This window comes from Alternaria rosae (assembly GCF_020736505.1).
Source record: "Alternaria rosae strain MPI-PUGE-AT-0040 chromosome Unknown BKA58scaffold_1, whole genome shotgun sequence".
NCBI lineage: Eukaryota > Fungi > Ascomycota > Dothideomycetes > Pleosporales > Pleosporaceae > Alternaria > Alternaria rosae.
The window spans coordinates 632,457-649,154 of NW_025763570.1; the positions used below are offsets into that span (position 1 = coordinate 632,457).

At 53.2% G+C, this 16,698-nt stretch overlaps 4 protein-coding genes across 4 annotated transcripts; 1 reads left to right on the forward strand and 3 right to left on the reverse strand.

The window, feature by feature from the left end:
- Positions 1-4,592: 4,592 nt before the first annotated feature.
- BKA58DRAFT_371690 (uncharacterized protein) lies at positions 4,593-7,562 on the reverse strand. The gene has a single exon (XM_046169054.1). It carries the CDS (start codon positions 7,139-7,141, stop codon positions 4,757-4,759), a length of 2,385 nt encoding a protein of 794 aa, XP_046030391.1. The 5' UTR covers positions 7,142-7,562; the 3' UTR covers positions 4,593-4,756.
- Positions 7,563-7,909: 347 nt separating this feature from the next.
- Positions 7,910-10,516, forward strand: BKA58DRAFT_304565 (serine/threonine protein kinase-like protein; the record flags this gene model as incomplete). The annotated part of the gene is made up of 2 exons (XM_046167018.1): positions 7,910-10,120; positions 10,169-10,516. The coding sequence occupies 2 exons, from the start codon at positions 7,910-7,912 to the stop codon at positions 10,514-10,516; spliced, it is 2,559 nt and encodes an 852-aa protein (XP_046030392.1).
- Positions 10,517-11,338: 822 nt separating this feature from the next.
- BKA58DRAFT_3643 (uncharacterized protein) lies at positions 11,339-13,294 on the reverse strand. Its single transcript, XM_046168843.1, has one exon. It carries the CDS (start codon positions 13,007-13,009, stop codon positions 11,603-11,605), a length of 1,407 nt encoding a protein of 468 aa, XP_046030393.1. The 5' UTR covers positions 13,010-13,294; the 3' UTR covers positions 11,339-11,602.
- A 685-nt stretch (positions 13,295-13,979) lies between these two features.
- Positions 13,980-16,687, reverse strand: BKA58DRAFT_3645 (GC-rich sequence DNA-binding factor-like protein-domain-containing protein). The gene has a single exon (XM_046168849.1). It carries the CDS (start codon positions 16,382-16,384, stop codon positions 14,282-14,284), a length of 2,103 nt encoding a protein of 700 aa, XP_046030394.1. The 5' UTR covers positions 16,385-16,687; the 3' UTR covers positions 13,980-14,281.
- Positions 16,688-16,698: the final 11 nt, after the last annotated feature.

Below are 16,698 nucleotides of genomic sequence, written 5' to 3' on the forward strand. Positions count from 1 at the left end.
GATGAGACTTAGAAGTAACTGCCGGGAGAAGCAAGCCATGGAGAAGTAGTCTTGTCCTTTTCAGAAGAATAAAGATAAGATAGGGTGGAGGAAGCATTGACATGAAGATTCGCAGATCCGATTTTTACGGTTATGTCGGCTCGATGCTGCTCTTGATAAATCACCAGGAATCTCTCGACCGGCCTCTCATAGCCAGTTGATGGATCACTCTTGACAGCCGATGAAGCTATCCTGCGGGAAGACGGCAGACGAGACATGCGCCGAATTCAAATAGGTTTTGATCCCGGCAGAACAGCTCCGACATGAAATCGTTGTGCTTGTATTTTGGGAAATATCGCCAATGGATGGTAGCAAGAAGGGAAGTGTCTACAATCGTGGAAAGCAAGTTTTATAGTCCCATTCTAGAGCACCAACAGTCTCGCGACGCAGACTTGCAGTCGTCCATACTATCTTTCGAAGACGAGCGCGGGAAATTGCATCGCGGAGGTCATCAGGGCTTTTGTTTGAGTTTTGGAAAACGCGACTCGCTCGACACATTGGTCGATCGGCATCAAATTTTGCAAAAAACCAGAGAAAATGATCTTGTGAACTCGACCTTTTGGTGGAAACATGAATGAAGTATTGAAAGGAATGGAGAAGGAAGTAGTGAACAATAGTTCTATTTATGCATTCTCCGAGCCCTGGAGGAGTGCTGTAGGGCTTTTGAAGCACATGTCCACTTCCAAAACATGTTAAACATCCACACTGTCTTTGATGGGACCTGATTGCAGGCCATAAAGGCGCTCCAGGTATTTTTGTACGTCCGACGAGCGACGCAAACATGCAGCCTACGAACAGTGCTTTCGGTACCGTCAGCGAACATATCCCCACCAATCTTGTATCTTTGGGGTATCTGAGAGTAACACATGCTGCGCAGGACAGTTGTAACGTGATATTGCTCGTCTTTCGTCGTTTTGAAAATATGGCAAGGTTGGGATTGGTTTTGAGCCACACCCATAACGATAGTAGGTCATGTTATGTGGAAAGTGAACGGTGATTTTGTGTTTGCCGACCAGGAAGGGAGCTCGTCGGGGGATGAGTTTTGTCTTTTGGGAGAAGACAGAACCATAGCCACTGGATGAAGTCGTTTTGGCAAAGTGCACAACAAGTGTGGGGATGAAGAGAGGAAGGAGGAAGATCTAGAGGTAGACTTTATACCCGCGAATCCAAGGCGCATGTAATAGTGTGACTGTCGTTTCAGAGGGCGGAGCGGTATGCGCGGAGTCTGGCCTCGAGATAACAGCATGATTGTACGGCCTCTGCCTTTTGGACAATTTCTGGAATTCATTTGACCATGAAAGGTACAAGACAAGAGCCTTGAGCGTGAGTTTAAGCACACTGCCGACACAGATCATGGTTCTGCTGGTTGAGGTCTTTTGGAAGGAAAAGGCCATTTTCCCATAATATCAATGTTTGAAAGTATACCCGCGACATTCTAGTCCATAGAGCGTGTTGCATTTGGTCATGGAGGACTAAGCGGTATGGGAGGAGTCTGACTTTCCGAGAACAACATTAATACACCCTGTAATGTTTTCGATAAGATCTGAAATTTATTTGAAGATGAGAAACTGTAGAAGCCGGGTATGGGCGTTAATTTTGAACCCACTGCCGCCGCAGAACATGACCATCTAAGCTACTGCTTTCTGGAAAGACCAAATCATGCCCAAAGTCGGGGCTGATTTTGAAAGCCGACGGACTCCATGTCATGATCTGCGATCGGTTTTTGGAAGGGTTTCCGATGTAGGAAGAAGGATGGAGAGCGACAGCTGAGACCGTTCCTTGGGGCTTTTATTCTCGCAACGCCGGGCCAGGACATATGTCTTGAAGCCTTGTGTTTCGGGAAGAAGGACCATACCGGTGTAGGTAACTAGTTTAAGTTACTGCATGGCGTGGTTGATCTGAAGATTATCGGTTGTTCGGAGGTGTCGCATGATTATAGCCATAAGATGTTATCAACTGTGAGTACAGCTTTTCCGAGGAACGACCGCATAACTTGCTGTCGTCGCGTTTTTGGAAGGGACGAACTCCACAACTTTTGTGAAGCTGTCTTTTGAACGCCAGAATGGAAGGAAAGATGGAGAGTAGAGACCGGGTCGATACAGACGGGTTTTATACCTGCAGTGCCGGATCAGAGTATGTAGCTGAACGGTCGAGCTTTTGGAAAGGAAGGCCATGATATTGTATCCCCATAGTTTGCAGAAGTCCAGAGGCCATGAGTCTTGCTCTTTGGGATTTGCGGAGCACACACTATAGTGGCAGTAACAACGTCCAAGGAAGAAGAACGAGAAGTGTGAGATATCTTCGTGGTGCCGACGCCGACCATCCGGAGTATATCTGAGCTTTTAGACAGCTTCATTCTAGGCTCATCCAAGAATTTCGAGAGAACAGCACAGATCATCTCAGCGTCCCCGAAAGTCTTTGGATAAATCGAACGTGGGGCTGAATAACAAAGATCCAGTTGCTTCCAAGTAGATGAGATATTGGTAGCGCGGAAGAAGTCATCTGTCTCGCCCTGGCGGCTTTAAGAGAGGGCACGACAAAGATAGTCTTACTTTTGAAGTGTGAAGTCTTTTTCGGAGAAAGCAGCCATGACGGCATCGTCATCTGATTCAGAGGATGAGAAGCGGCCATGAACGCTCTGAGTTCTTGTTTTGGAAGGACAGAACAATAGAGGAAAGAATGTCGAGGAGAAGGAGTCGGAGGCGTACGGCATGCCCAAGATACCGACATTTTGGAAATGCGCTCAATAGATGTGAGGATAAGGAGTAAAAGCCAATAGAAGTGCGAGAGGAGCTTGTATACACGCCACCTCCCACGCGCGATCGCATGAGAAAGCTCAGCGAAAGTTTTGGTACAGCATAATGTTGTCATCTACGACCTTTGGTGCTCCATGACGAATTGGATTTGTCGTTTGGACGAGGCGCAACATGTCGTCATTGTCTTCAAATATTGGAGAAAGAGAAGCCAGGTAGACCATGATATGGGCGGATTGTCCTTTTGAGAAGGAAAGTTGTCGAGGATGATGGAGGAAAGATTGTCGACCAGCGGGAGGTTTATATAGAAGCCAGAGGTCGTCCAGCAGTATCACCCATTTCGACTATGGTTTCTTGTCGAAGGTGAGCAGCGAAGAGTCGCATACAGTACTGTACGGATGTTTTTGAGTGATGTTTTCGAAGAGGACACAGCCATGATCGCTTGATGCAGTGTCTTTTGGAAGAGGAGGAGCAAATCATGTGGAAGCGACGAAGTATTTTGAACAATAACCCCAGAAAGTGGGAGACAACAAGTAGGGAGCGAGACACCGGAAGAAGCATTAAATACTCCACCAGCGCTGTTGCACACCAGTATGAAGAAGTCGCCAAATTGCTTACATGCTGGGAAGTGTTGTTGCATTTAACGCCTTTCCTCGACGTAATGCGACGGTGAAGCAGACAATCCATGCGGCTTAGTTGATCGCTTTTTCGTTCTCCGGCCCACACTTCTCATGCTCACTCTAGAACTCTCTTTTCAGAAAAAGAACAGCACATAGCTAGCTCCTAGCCTTGTCTTGGAAACAGGTAGAGTACTGGAGAAGTACTCGATTCTGACTGCAATTTATACCCCAGCGGATGGCGCACAGTTACAAGAACACGTTGCCCAGCTCTTTCGAAGGTTTACGGCCAGATTAGGAGTTGAACCAGAAGAAGCAGCATGAGTAGTCCTTCTGTAGAATTTGGACCGGAGCGAAGGTGGGAAGACATCGACTGTTTGGTCGATCCTTTTTTGACTGTCGACATCACAATGTCCATCTTTTCTTTGAAAGAGACGCAGGCACAAGCTCCATGATACTTGAACTTCTCTATTTTGTTTCCGACAGGTCTTTTTGTGAAAGATCGGTGGAAGGAAGAGAGGTCGAGTCGAGCCGTAGGGTTTATATGTCCAGTATTTGCAGCACACGGGCGGCGGAGACATGACCGGCTAGACCAATGTTTTGAGGCCACAGCGCACAGCTCTCGGATCATACCGAGATGCTGCTCTATAACTTGGAAAGAAAAAAGAGGGAGGCACTCTCCATGAGAACATATTCCTTCATTTTCCAGAGACCGCAAGCGTGTAAAGCGTAATCTTTCTTATTCCTGGTAATTTGCACATACTGCATGTAAGTTTTCGATTCGGGAAGGCGGAAACCATATACGTTCTTCGAAGTGCATTTTTGTAAAGAGGATTCTGGGTGTAAGGTAAGGAGACAGGAAGGTGACAGCTCAATGGAGGCTTTTATATGTCGAGAGCGCGTTGTAGGTTGGGATGGCGAGAAAGCTGGGAGGCCATGTCTTGCTCCGGACTGTATCTTGAGAGAGGCCAGACAGATACAACGGCATGGCGCAGCCTTCGAACATTCTGTGGTATCGGCAGACGAAGGAGGGAACATATGAATTTTGCATATCCTTTTTGGCGACTCGCACATACCATCGATGGTTTGGTGTTTTGGAGAAGGAGGCAGGCGTCATGGGATGTCCACACAGTATTTTTGGAGAAAAGAATTTGAATGTGGAAGTTTGAATGAACAGAAGAGAGGAGGCCAAAGGGCAGTTTTTATACTCACAAGCTACCTGTGCACATCCAGCTGGCACGTGTTCAACGGCATATCCATCTACGAATCGTAACCTAGCGTATTCAAACAGCGCCATACCATGCCATCTTCCCCCAACACCACCCATCGAAGTAGCCCACATCTCTCCTAATCCAACATCCTCCTCTCCACCCGGCCAATCCTAGGAGGCGTCTCATCCATCCTCGCGCCCCGCTGTTCCTCCTCTCCGTAGCGCGCGTTCACATTCTCTTCTTCCCTCCTCATCAAGGACCTATCTCCATCGTTCTCTTGATCGCGCTGCTCTGGAGGTATGCGCCTATGCGTACGGGCTCGAAGAAGCGGCGAGCGCGAGCGTCTACTAGTCGTGCCACTGCCTTGGTCTAGGGCAAGAGCTGTGAGAGGGCTGTCGCGGGTTGAGTGGAGGTGGCGGGCGCCTGGAAGGGGGCGGTAGGGTTGAGTGGGTGCACGTTGAGCATAGTCGCGGGGCTGATTGGATCTATCGTAAGGAACCGTCGTCTGCGGCAAGCTACGTCGAGATGTGTTGATAGCAGTCTCGACTTGCATTGACCGCGGGTTATGCAAACGCTCAAATGCTGCCCTCTGCGCCTGCACTCTGCCGTGATGCGCAATCAGATCTCGACTTGTTGATTGCGAGACGGGGTCGTTCTCACCGGACCGGTGATCACCTCTTCCACCTCTTACACCAAATTGCGAGCTCTGCATCGTGGCAGTACGTTCGGATGGGTACTGCAGAGGTTGCAGTGACTGTTGCGGAGGCAGATGGTGGTACGGCATTCTGGGATTATTTGGGAATTGAGGCGGGGGACGTGGCTGGCTACCCTGCCCATGGCTCGAACGACGGCTCTGGAAACTTTCCGCATGGGACTGAGAAGGAAAGCGCTGATTCAGAATAGCTTGCTGGCGAAGAGCATGCTGTTGAAGAGCCTCCTCTCGAGCAGCTTGAGCTTGTAGCTGTTGCTGATAGTGCTGCGCATAAGGATCAAGAGGCGACTCGAGATCTCCTACGACTGCTGTAGTGGCGTCAATGTAGGCACCTGTGTAGCTGTGGGGCACCGGTTGACCAGCCTCGATGCGATTATAAGGCATTGAAGGCAGCGGCGAGAGCCCGTGGGGACCAGAGCCAGCCCTGCTTGACGAGGAGTAAGCCGAGCTACCTGAAGATGGACGCAGTTGTGCAACGAATGGGTTTCCAGGCGTGTAGAGGCGATGGCTTTCGTTCGAGACCGCCGCTCCATCAGGCCGAACCCGGGATAAGTCACGTCCCAATGATGCCTCGCTGCTGGGGAACCTCGTACTAGAGGCAAGTGAGCCGTAATAAGAAAACTTCGCACTAGCAGCTGAAGCGTCGCTACTAAAGTGCCTTGACCTTGGGTCTGCTTGATCTGGCTGGAGCGAGCCACCAGAAGTATAAAACATATCTGACGCAGTGGGATGGTAGTCTTCCCCATGAGTTACAGTGGAAGTCCTAGCAAATTGTCTGGCTGGGGGCTCGGCCGCTGGTAATGTGCGGAAGACGTCTTCAAACAATTGGTCAGGTTGGGCTTGGGCTTGACTTGCGACACGGGATCCCATGGCGGCCCCTGTAGAGGAGCTTCGCGTGGCGGAAGGCTGACGATCGCTACCTCGCCGTGGTTCACTGTGCGGTGCCAAACTCCAGAAACGATACTTGTCGCTTTCCCGGACATGATACGTAGTACTATTCGGGGTATCATGGATGTAGCCTTCGAGATAGAGTGTAGGATTTTGTACGCGCGGGCTGACTGGCGACTTGGTAGGGTCCCCTGATGGCTGTTGGTATGCAGGCGAACTAAGTCTCTGCATCTGGTGTAGGGGTGACGGAGCGTGAGGCGCATCTTGAACAATGTCGCGCACGCGATCGCCGCCTCCTCGTAATCCAGAAGTGCTTTCGGTAGACCCACCAGATGGAGATAACGTGGAGTTGTTGCTGGTATCACCTATGCTGCTTGTACCAGTCGAGCCCAGTCTGGCATGTCCGAGTGGTGCTCTTGTTGGCGTACGCGATACTGCCACAACTGCATCGGGCAGGGATTGAGTAGTGGAAGTTCGACGGCTCCGTCCGAATCGGAAAGGGAGATGCATTGTTCGGCGAGGTGGGGATACTGGAGAGGGCAGTGACCATGTGGGCGATGCTGGAGACTGCAGTGGCTCAGTTTCTCTCTCGTGACTGGACGAAGTAGTTCCCTCGGTATCGTCACGATCTGTTGACAGCATCGCTTCCTGACTGGAGGTATGCTCTGTCTCCTCCTCCTCTTCCACAGAAGAGAATGTTGCTTGTTGGGGCTGCAGTATGGGAATAGACCCCAGGGCAGTAATAGCATCCCGAGTCGATCTCTGAGCGCCACGTCTGAGTATGGGCCGTCCTGGTTGTTTTGTAGGGCGGGAAGGGAGGTTAGGAGTCGCTCTGGAGGTTTGCCTGATGGCTATGCGACGAAAGGTCTCCTCGACATCATCGGGCGTCAAGGTAAGTTCTGACGGTCTGAGACGTAACATGTTTACCAACTGTGAAGCGAAGGACGAGGGGAAGAACGCTGAAGGGATATGGGGTCCAAGAGACGGGTGTGCAGATGAGGTGCCTGCAACGGCCAGTATACAAAGAAGCCTACCTACCTGGAGCCATGGTGGTTTCCGATTCTAACTCTTACTATCATCTGGGAAGCTTCATTGCAGTAGCAGTGGAGGTAACGACGCGCATAGCAGCGCCTTCCAGTCCGACATGATGGACGTCAATACACTTTACGCGTTGACTGCCGTGAAGATGCATCGCTACCAGTCTTGAGACTGGTGATGTAAGTGAAGCCACGAGGTGGACGTCATGTGGTGCATGAAGGACTAGGGTGAGTCATGGCTGCGTGAATTGCTACGTGTGTCTAAGGTCTCTCAGGAGACGCGTTCTGTCGTGATGTTACTTGGGTGGTGTGGTGATCAGTGGTGTAGTTGATATCGCGTCGTGTCGAGTCGTAGTCCGCGTCGGTGGGTCGGGGGTTCGTCAGCGAGTCGCCGAGCATGGCATCACCAACGGTGGCAGCGGAGCATCATCACGGGCGCCCTGTATCGCATCCTCACCGCGAGGCCATAGTTGTTTTCTGCCCACTGCCCTGGCCGCTGGGCCCCTGCCATGCCTCCGCTGCACGCTCGTATTCCGCACGCTAATCGAGGCTACTTTGACGCGCCGCGGGTGGTGCCTGAGCTACTGCTCCCTCACTCGCTCTTCTCGTTTACCGCCGTTGCCAGACAAGGCGCTGCCCCGTGGCCGCCACGATGAATGGCGATCTGAGTCTGTCGCAGACGCTCGGCGGACTGCGCATCGCCAACCCCGACGAGGACGACTCGCCGCCGCCTACGCAGCACGCCGACGCGCCCGACCACGAGCATGCCGTCGCCCAACACCCGCAACAGGACCCCACGTATTCCCACTCGTACATAGAAGAGGAGCCCCCGAACAACTCGCTCCAGCCTACCGCCAATGCCTACCAGAGCTCCCCCTCGGGCTCCCCGGCCGGCTTCCCGTCCCCCCTGGCCGAGACGTCGTCGACGCACTCGCACTCGCCGCGCCTCTCCCACCGCCAGTCGATGCCCCTACAACACCAGGCCCAGCACCAGCAGCCCGCGTATCCCCCGTATGCCGCTGGCCCACTGCTCCAGCAGCAGCGCAGCGCCGCCCCGACGTCGCAGCCCATGCGAGAGCGCCCCGTCTCGACCAGCATGTACCAGCACCCCAACCTGTCCACCTCATCCACCACCGCCCCGGGCACCTACAGATACAATGACGACGCAATGGCTGGCGATATCCGGCGGACAGCCAGCTCTCGGGTTGCGCCTGGAGCCATGCCCGTCCGAGAGGCCAGCAGGAGAGACCCATACCGCCAGTCAGCCCAGATGAACGCCATGAACGGCCCCATGCCACCCCGGAGAAGCTCGCGACGGATACCCATGGATGGCGGAGTCTCACAGCTATCGAGTTCGCCCTACAGCGTGGAAGGCGGGCCACTATCGAGCAGTGAGGAATGGAAGGAGAAAGGCGCGGCTGTGAGCACCCGCCAGGACCTCGACCAGAACGGACGGCCGATCACGCGTGTTGTGAAGAAGGGCGTCAAGGACTTCAACTTTGGCAGAACACTCGGCGAGGGCTCCTACAGCACAGTATTGGCCGCCACGGACCGCCAGACATTGCGTGAGTACGCGATCAAGGTGCTCGACAAGCGCCACATCATCAAGGAGAAGAAGGTCAAATACGTAAACATCGAAAAAGACACCCTAAACCGGCTGACGGAACATCCCGGCATAGTCCGACTCTACTACACCTTCCAGGACGAGCGATCGCTATACTTTGTGCTGGACCTGGCAGCGGGCGGAGAGCTACTGGGCTTTCTCAAAAAGATGGGCACATTCGACGTCGAGTGCACACGATTCTACGGCGCGCAAATACTCGACTCCATCGACTACATGCACAACAAGGGCGTCATACATCGGGACTTGAAACCTGAGAACGTCCTGCTAGACGATGCGATGCACGTCAAGATTACTGATTTTGGAACAGCAAAAATACTCGAGCAGAAGCATAACGGCGTTAGCTCAACAACGGGCGATCCGCTGGAAAGCGTGCAAATGGACCGCGCGCAGTCCTTCGTCGGAACAGCCGAATACGTCTCGCCCGAACTCCTCACAGATAAGAACGCATGCAAAGCTAGTGACCTGTGGGCCTTTGGATGCATCATCTACCAATTACTCGCCGGACGACCACCCTTCAAGGCTGCGAACGAGTACATGACCTTCCAGAAGATTGTTGGTCTAGAATACACATTTCCAGATGGCTTCCCTCCGCTGGCAAAGGACCTGGTGGAGCGACTGTTGGTGCTGGATCCGTTGACGCGGTTACCCATGGAGCACATCAAGAACCACCCCTTCTTTGAAGGAATACAATGGGGCAAGGGCCTGTGGAAACAGAAGGCTCCGCGGTTGAAGGCCTACAGTCCGCCGGCACAGGAGCCCATCAAGCTGAATGGTAGGAACCCCGCCACTGCCCAAGAAACGCCAATAACACGTCCAGGCCCATCCGCTCCATCAGTAGCGGCATCCACCCAAACCCAGGCACGACCGAAGCCGCGCCTCATCACCGAACTACCCCCTCCCTCCCAACTAGACATCGATTGGTCACCGGTCCTCACGAAGCGAGACGAGCGGATATTGAAATTGGGAAACATGTTTGTGACGCAACACCCGGCGGGTCATGTTGTAGGCGGAAAGGAGGAGCCTGTTGAGCAACCCAAGAAGTTCTCGCGCTTCTTCGGTGGCAACACGGTCAAGAAGCGCCAACGGCTCGTCATGATAACGTCCAATGCACGCGTACTGATGTGCGCAGCAGGCACGAATGACAAGAAGTTGAAGGAAGAGGTATCGCTGCTCTCCGCAGGCTGCGCGTGGAGATCATTCCAGGACTCCAAGGGCCTTACTGCTTGGCTCGTAGAAACAGTACGTCAACCCTACCCCCCAACCCAACCACCACTAACACCTCCGCAGAAAGAGAAGCAATACGTCTTCGAAGACCCCAAGAGTACCACGAGCGACCCCGACGGCAGCAAGTACTCGAGCCAAGAATGGCTCGACAGCATTGAACAAGCGCGCGACTACGCCTTTGCGCAAACCATGACCAACTCGTACTCAGCCGACGTAGGTTTGAACGAGCTCGTCTCAAATCACACCACCCCGACCAGTACGTTGGGAGGAGACTCCGCCCTCGAGGGCGTCAACATACCCGCCTCGCGGCATGGCGGCCACCTTCGCAAAGATCAAGCCGAGACTGACTCGATGAAGGGCAGGAAGCGCTTTAGCAAACGTCATTCCAAGAACGGTTTGGCCAACTTTTGAGAGAGAGAGAGAGAAACAGTGTCACATGAGTAACGTAACGGTTTACTATGGGTACTATCTCTCAAATGCCAAATCCCGCGATTACGCATCTCTCACTATCATCCCGCCAACTGCTATTATCCGCGACCAAAGTGCTGCTCATCTATCCAGCGTACGGCGTTTTAGGCGTCTTGCTTTCCCTTTGTGCTCAACTACCCAGTCCACATACCAATCATTAAATCTCCTTTGTTACTCGAGAAACTCATCAGGTACGGCATCCCACAGAAGAATCTATCAACAAGCGATACTCGCTGGCTCAGACTATATTGGCATTTAGCGGCTGAGGCTTGGGCAGCAAGCAGAGGACCTTTCGTACATCAAAGAAGTAGCCGAATGCGCGGCACGGGTCTCCGCTATATGGGGGGTGATTGTTCCTTTTACTACTACATTTACCACTATTCTTCTTCTTCTTTTTCTTCTTCTCGATTGTGTATAGGGTTCAGCTTAGGAGACTGACGCGTTAGATTGGGCATAGTATTTGTCGGCGTCGCAAACTTTTTCGCGTGTGTGTATTTATTGATCGTTTGAGAGAAAGCGGAGGCAGGAGGGCAAGAAGGGGAGTGCAGTGGTGGAAAGGAGAAGGAGTGGGGAAATCAGATTGGCCATTTAAGTTGGCGTGGTAAGGGATCAAATTTAGTGCTTTTTAATGCAAGAATTGCTGGTTGTTGACCAGTTGTCTTTGCATACGTTTTGAGATTGTTTGGTTGTGAAGCGATCCAGAATAGCTTGATATGTCACTGTACGTTGGGTATTGATAATGTTGAAATCAGTAGATATCTTCACCGACCTTATTCACTAAGAAATCAGATAGAAGTACGTGTCTTGATATATACGTTCTCGATGCTAGCCCTCCTCCTGATAGATAAACTACACTCATAAAATATAAACGCAGAAAAGAAATATGCATGCCTCGCACATATCATCAACCAGCCAACCGGCGGCGTGTATCAGTAACAGTTTAAAAAAAACGGAAATCGCTAATGCAAATGCAACTCATCTATCCATCCATCCCCCGTCCTCTCCCTTCATCCATCGTAATAACAACATCTACCACCCATCCCCAAAAATCTCCTTCGGACTCTGCACCAGCTCCTCCTCAACCCGAGGCCTCCTACTCCCATACTTCCTCCCCTCCTTCTTCTCCATCTTGCGCTCCTTCCTCGTCGTCAAATGCGGCGTCACAGGCGTGATGGGTGTGAATGGCATGTACGGACTGTATGGCGTGAACGGGACACCTGTTTTAGGTGTACCAAGTGCGAGGGCCTCGACGCGGCGGTCTAGAACGGTGGTTTGGATGCCTGGGCTTGCGAGGGGAGAGGCGAAACTGCGGAGGGGGAGAGAGGCTGTTTGGGAGATGGGTTTGGGGGGTTGTTGGCGGGGGGAGGGTTGGGATGTCGGCGGTGGGCCGAGGCGTTGGGGTGCGGGTCGCGGGAGGGGCTGTACGCTGTCTAGTGCTTCTTCTATATATTGCTCCGGCGATGTTGGCGAGTTCGTCTGTGTAGGTGGCGAAGGGGGGACACCGGGGTTTGCGTAGAAGCGCGGAGAGAGGGGCGTGCGTGCTTCGTCGTCGGAGTCTGCGCCTGGGTATTTCGCTATCGGGCCTGAGATACGCAGGTTCTTCAAGTTGAAGCGCGCATTTTTGCTTCCGGTGGAGTTTGTGTTGGAGTTTTGGGAGCGCTTCGATAGGATACTGCGGGGGCTTGGGGGTGGGTGGGCGTCTGCGCGGAGGTGAGCGTTGTGAGTGGATGCGCTGGGTTGTTGGACGCTGTAGTTTGGTGGGTAGATGGCTTTTACGGGCGAGATTGGGGTTTCGGTGTGTGATTCCGGGCGCGCGATGCTGATGTTTGAGGGTCGTCGGCGCTCGGTGGGTCGTGGGATGGGCTCTGTTTCTTCTACACTGACTTTGGACGAGTGCTTTCGTTCGTCGAAATCCATGACGGCGGCGTAGAGACGCTCCATATCTGCTTGTGCTTGATCCCGGTGGGCATCAACAACCTTTTGGTCGAACGAACTTGGTGACTGAACAACAGGACTCTGTGGGTTGCTAACAGCAGAGTCGTTCCTGTTTCTCTTGAACTTCCCGAAAAACGACCGCGCGGATAGCGGTGGCGATGTGAGTCCAGCTGTTCGGATAGCCGGTACAGTCGGTTTGTCCTGGAGTTCCAGCTCCAATTGCTTGGGCGGGTCGAGAGCCTTTCGTCTCATCTTTCTACCAACGGTGAGGAGAAGAACCCCCCAGATAAGTACTGTAAAGACGTAGCCGCCAACAACACCGCAAATCTCGTACGGCAGAACGTTCTTGTCTCGGACAGCGTGATATGAAGCAGGAGGCCCCTCGTCAGCCGCCGGCGTGGGGTCGCGATAATTATCGAGAAAGTCGTAAGGCGCAGCAGAAACACGCGATGCAACAAGAAGCAGTGAGATGAGTGCCGGAGGAAGCGCTCCGACGAGCATCGTAATCCGCGCCCTCAGTCAAGGGGGGACTGGAAATATATAATGAGAGAGGAATAATGTGACAATCAGAGGGGCGGTCTATCTTTCGAGCTGCTGCTGCTGCTTCGTCCAGGGTGCAATGTCGATCTAGGGCCGCAATTGCACATGAATGAGTGCCCGCTATCCCGACTGAGAGGAACCGGGTGAAATGCAGAGTGTAACAGCAGGCGACATGGTGATATGAAGAGGGATGGGCAGCGGGTAAGTACTTTGATCGGCGGTCTGCAAGTGGTCGGATGCAAGGAAAGAGCGACTGGGTGTGATGGCTTGGGAAGGTGCATGCGCGGTCTGATTGGTCGGCCTAGTTCTTGAGCTACATTGGGGCGTCCAGTGGATGAAGTCTCTCAGCCGCTGAGGCGGGGTCGCTTCGTTCAAGCTAGAGCGAAATGGGATCAGCCGATGATAAATCTCGACATTCGAGGCTTGAGCTATGAGCATGAAGTCTACTCGGTGATACGCGCAACTGTTGTACTGTGCAATTGTTGCCGTTGTGGTAAGAACAACCTCGAGAAACATGTTTACCCGTGCCGCAACGCTCGAGCACAGTACTCGAGACTACCAACCTCCCGGACATGCGCGATCGCCTGCCAGCTCGGGGCACAGTCAACGGGAGACGGTCCGCATGCATGAAAGGCTGCCCCTGCACGCCAGAGAATGCGCACCTATTGCGCCATTTCTATTGGCTGGACAAATCTATTCTAAGCGCCCAGATATGCAAGAGTATGCGAATCAGCGCACAGTCACACCATCACACTAGCAATCACGAGCCATCACAGAGCCACTATACTGGCGACTTGAAGTAGATAATCCGGCATCTGACCCTGTGAATGGCGAGTCGGACATGTAAATTCTACGCGGCCTCGTGGCTTAATGCAACGAAAGTCACAGACTAGGCTTGCAGCAAGGACCGATTAATAGCCCGCATCACCCCCCGATGCTGTGACAGCCGTTCGCATTGGCCGTACTCCTCTTTCGTTCACGATTCATGCAACACTTTCGGCACTTTGGTATGCCTTACAGACAGGCGCTGGTGGAGGGATAACGTGGCTTTATTATAGCCTCGACTGACTGCGAGTCGTCATCACTATCACTACCTAAGGAAGCATCGTACCGATGCTGGATTAGCGAATGCTAGCAAACATATCTGCCCAGGAGAGGCTATGGGAGCTTACCCTGCCGGGACTGAGCACCGAGGTGGTGTACAATACGCAGTTTGGAGTGAGGTGGGAGGCATCACTTGCCCTCTGCCTTGGCCGTGAGGGTGGCGTCCAGACCGGTAGGCTCCCAGAGACTCTTGTCTTTCTTGTTTTGTACCCACAGAATATCGCCTTTGAGATACGCCACTGCGCCTCCGCGTCCCGTTGCGCTCGCTGTGACACGGAACAGCGGCAGACCGGTCTGGTCGTGGGCTTCGCGGAGGGGGATTAGAAGGAGGTTCTCTTCGGCGCAGAACTCCTCTACAATGTCTTTGAAAGTCGGCTCGTCGACTTGCGGTGTAGGACGGGATGCTTGTTGATTGACGGACTTGGAGAACTGGGACACTTCTGGCGAAGCTCCCGTGCTTTCAACCTGAGGCGCGGGCAGATCTGTCAGTCTCGCATCGCCAAGATCCAATGCCGTATTGATGAGTGAGTATGCCTCGTTCCATGACGAAGCGACTGATGGCAGATTGTTGATGTCGTCCTGCAAGATCTCAGTCCTCCACCAGGTAAGCCACGTTTGTACTTCCTCAAAGACCACTTCCGGGCTCGTGAGCCACTGATGGATGATCTCGAGAAACTTGGGGAAGAACTGTGCTTTCAGAAGCTCTCCAATAACCTCGTTCGATATCAGTCCTTTCCAGGCGAATACAGCCTCGAGTGGCGCAAGATCTTGTTCGGCGGGGTTGATCTCAAAGCTGTCTCGTAGGAAGGCGGACAAACGAGGTACCAGATGGGAAGTGAGTAGATGATCAAACTCCGCCTTTCCAAAGACCCTTCTCCACTGTTCCATCCCTGGCAATGGACCTTTGGAAAGATCGATAGACTGCAGTGCATGGCGGATCTTGCGCTTGATCTCGGCGACCAGGCCTGATCCCTTGGGGTCCAAGTCCGCTGGCCTAAGGAAAGGTAGCCACTCGACGATCCATGTATGTGGGCTCTTCTTGAACTTTCGCGGGTTCCACTCGTGGACAGAAGTGGAGAGTTTTGTAGTCACCTGTTTAAGCACCCTCTTCGCGATGAAGGGTGGGAGAACTGGCTTCCAAACTTCTAGCAGGTGCACCATGGGCTGTGGGTTCTTGACGTCCCATTGTGTTATAGCTGAGCTTACTCTAGGTAGCCAGTATTTGAGCATCATGGTCTCATATGACGATGTGGTGCCGCGTTTTATCGTGTCTTCTTCGTCGATTGCGGTGCGACTGACCAATGCTTCGGAAGGGTGGGTGTAGGCCTGGGATGCAACCCTCCTACTTCGGGGCTGTATGATATTCGCCATTTCAGAGAAGGCTGCCGCCACGCCCTCCAGCGCACCCTCGAGCGGCTCCCAGGAAGCAATCGCTTTGGAGAAGTGGGGATGTATGACGGCAATGGATTCACGGTGTAGTGGCTTGGACGGGTAGGCCGCGCGCAGGCTCTTGAGACCTTCGCAGACAACGTCAAAGGTACCTGTACGTAGTGACTCAATCCGCGCTTGTAGGTCCTCGAGCTCGTCCATCTGCTTTTCGAGCGCTTCCAATTCTCTCTGCAGCGCGTATTCCTGAGGGGGAATGGCTTGCGACTCAACCTGCAGCTGTTCGAATGCCTCTGAGAAGCTATTCAAATCTTGACGTACGCGCGCTTGTAAGGAGTTCTCGAACGGGACAATGTCAGGACCGCGGAGTGACATGCCTGAAGTAGGGGTAGACGCGCCGGTTGTCGCATCGATAATGGATTGTAGCGCAAGTGGTACATGCATACCAGCCTGTTCGAGTTCGAAGACGGTCTTCTTCGGTCGTGGAGCTGAGGTTCGTGTCTCGCCCCGAGCCTTGGCCTTTCGCTTCTTCTTCTCCTCGCGCTCCTCTTCCGACGTGTCGACATACTTCTCGCCATTTGCTTCGGCCTTGCGCCGCTCTTCGCGCCGTTGCTGCTCGCTCTTTTCTGCGACGATACCAATACCGCCCTTGGTGCCTCGATTCACGACCTGGATGGGCTCTGAGATACCACCACCTTCTTTTCCAAGACCACCCTCGCCCTTGTATCCCATCTTCGCCAGCATCTTGGCACCGAAGCCAGACTTGAGCGCGGAGCCATCCTCAGCCTTTGCCCGCTTGTTTGGTTGTTGGCGAAAGCTGTGCTTGCGCTTGCCACCTTCGTCCATGGTGGAGCTGTTCGTATGTGAGAATGTTTGAATACGAGAGTATTATTGGCAGAGGGCAGCTGTTCGGCGCGCGCGATATGTCTGGTAGTGGAATCGATGTCGCAGTCGGTGTCGCAATATTTGGGAGTGAGTCAGGCAGACATGCGTGCCACGTGATTCGTCGTGGATGAACCGTGGGCGAGGCGGGAGTGTTGTCCCAAAAATCATGTTCAGTCGCGAGTTCTGGGTGACAGCGCCAAGAACCGTTAGGTCTGGGTCGCTCTTGCCGTAACGTGCTGCGTGCTATTCTTGGAAAGGATCGGGGTCGATCACCC

Coding starts and splice junctions, on each gene's coding strand:
- BKA58DRAFT_371690 (XM_046169054.1), bottom strand. CDS start 7,141: ATGTTACGTCTCAGACCGTCAGAACTTACCTTGACGCCCGATGATGTC.
- BKA58DRAFT_3645 (XM_046168849.1), bottom strand. CDS start 16,384: ATGGACGAAGGTGGCAAGCGCAAGCACAGCTTTCGCCAACAACCAAAC.
- BKA58DRAFT_3643 (XM_046168843.1), bottom strand. CDS start 13,009: ATGCTCGTCGGAGCGCTTCCTCCGGCACTCATCTCACTGCTTCTTGTT.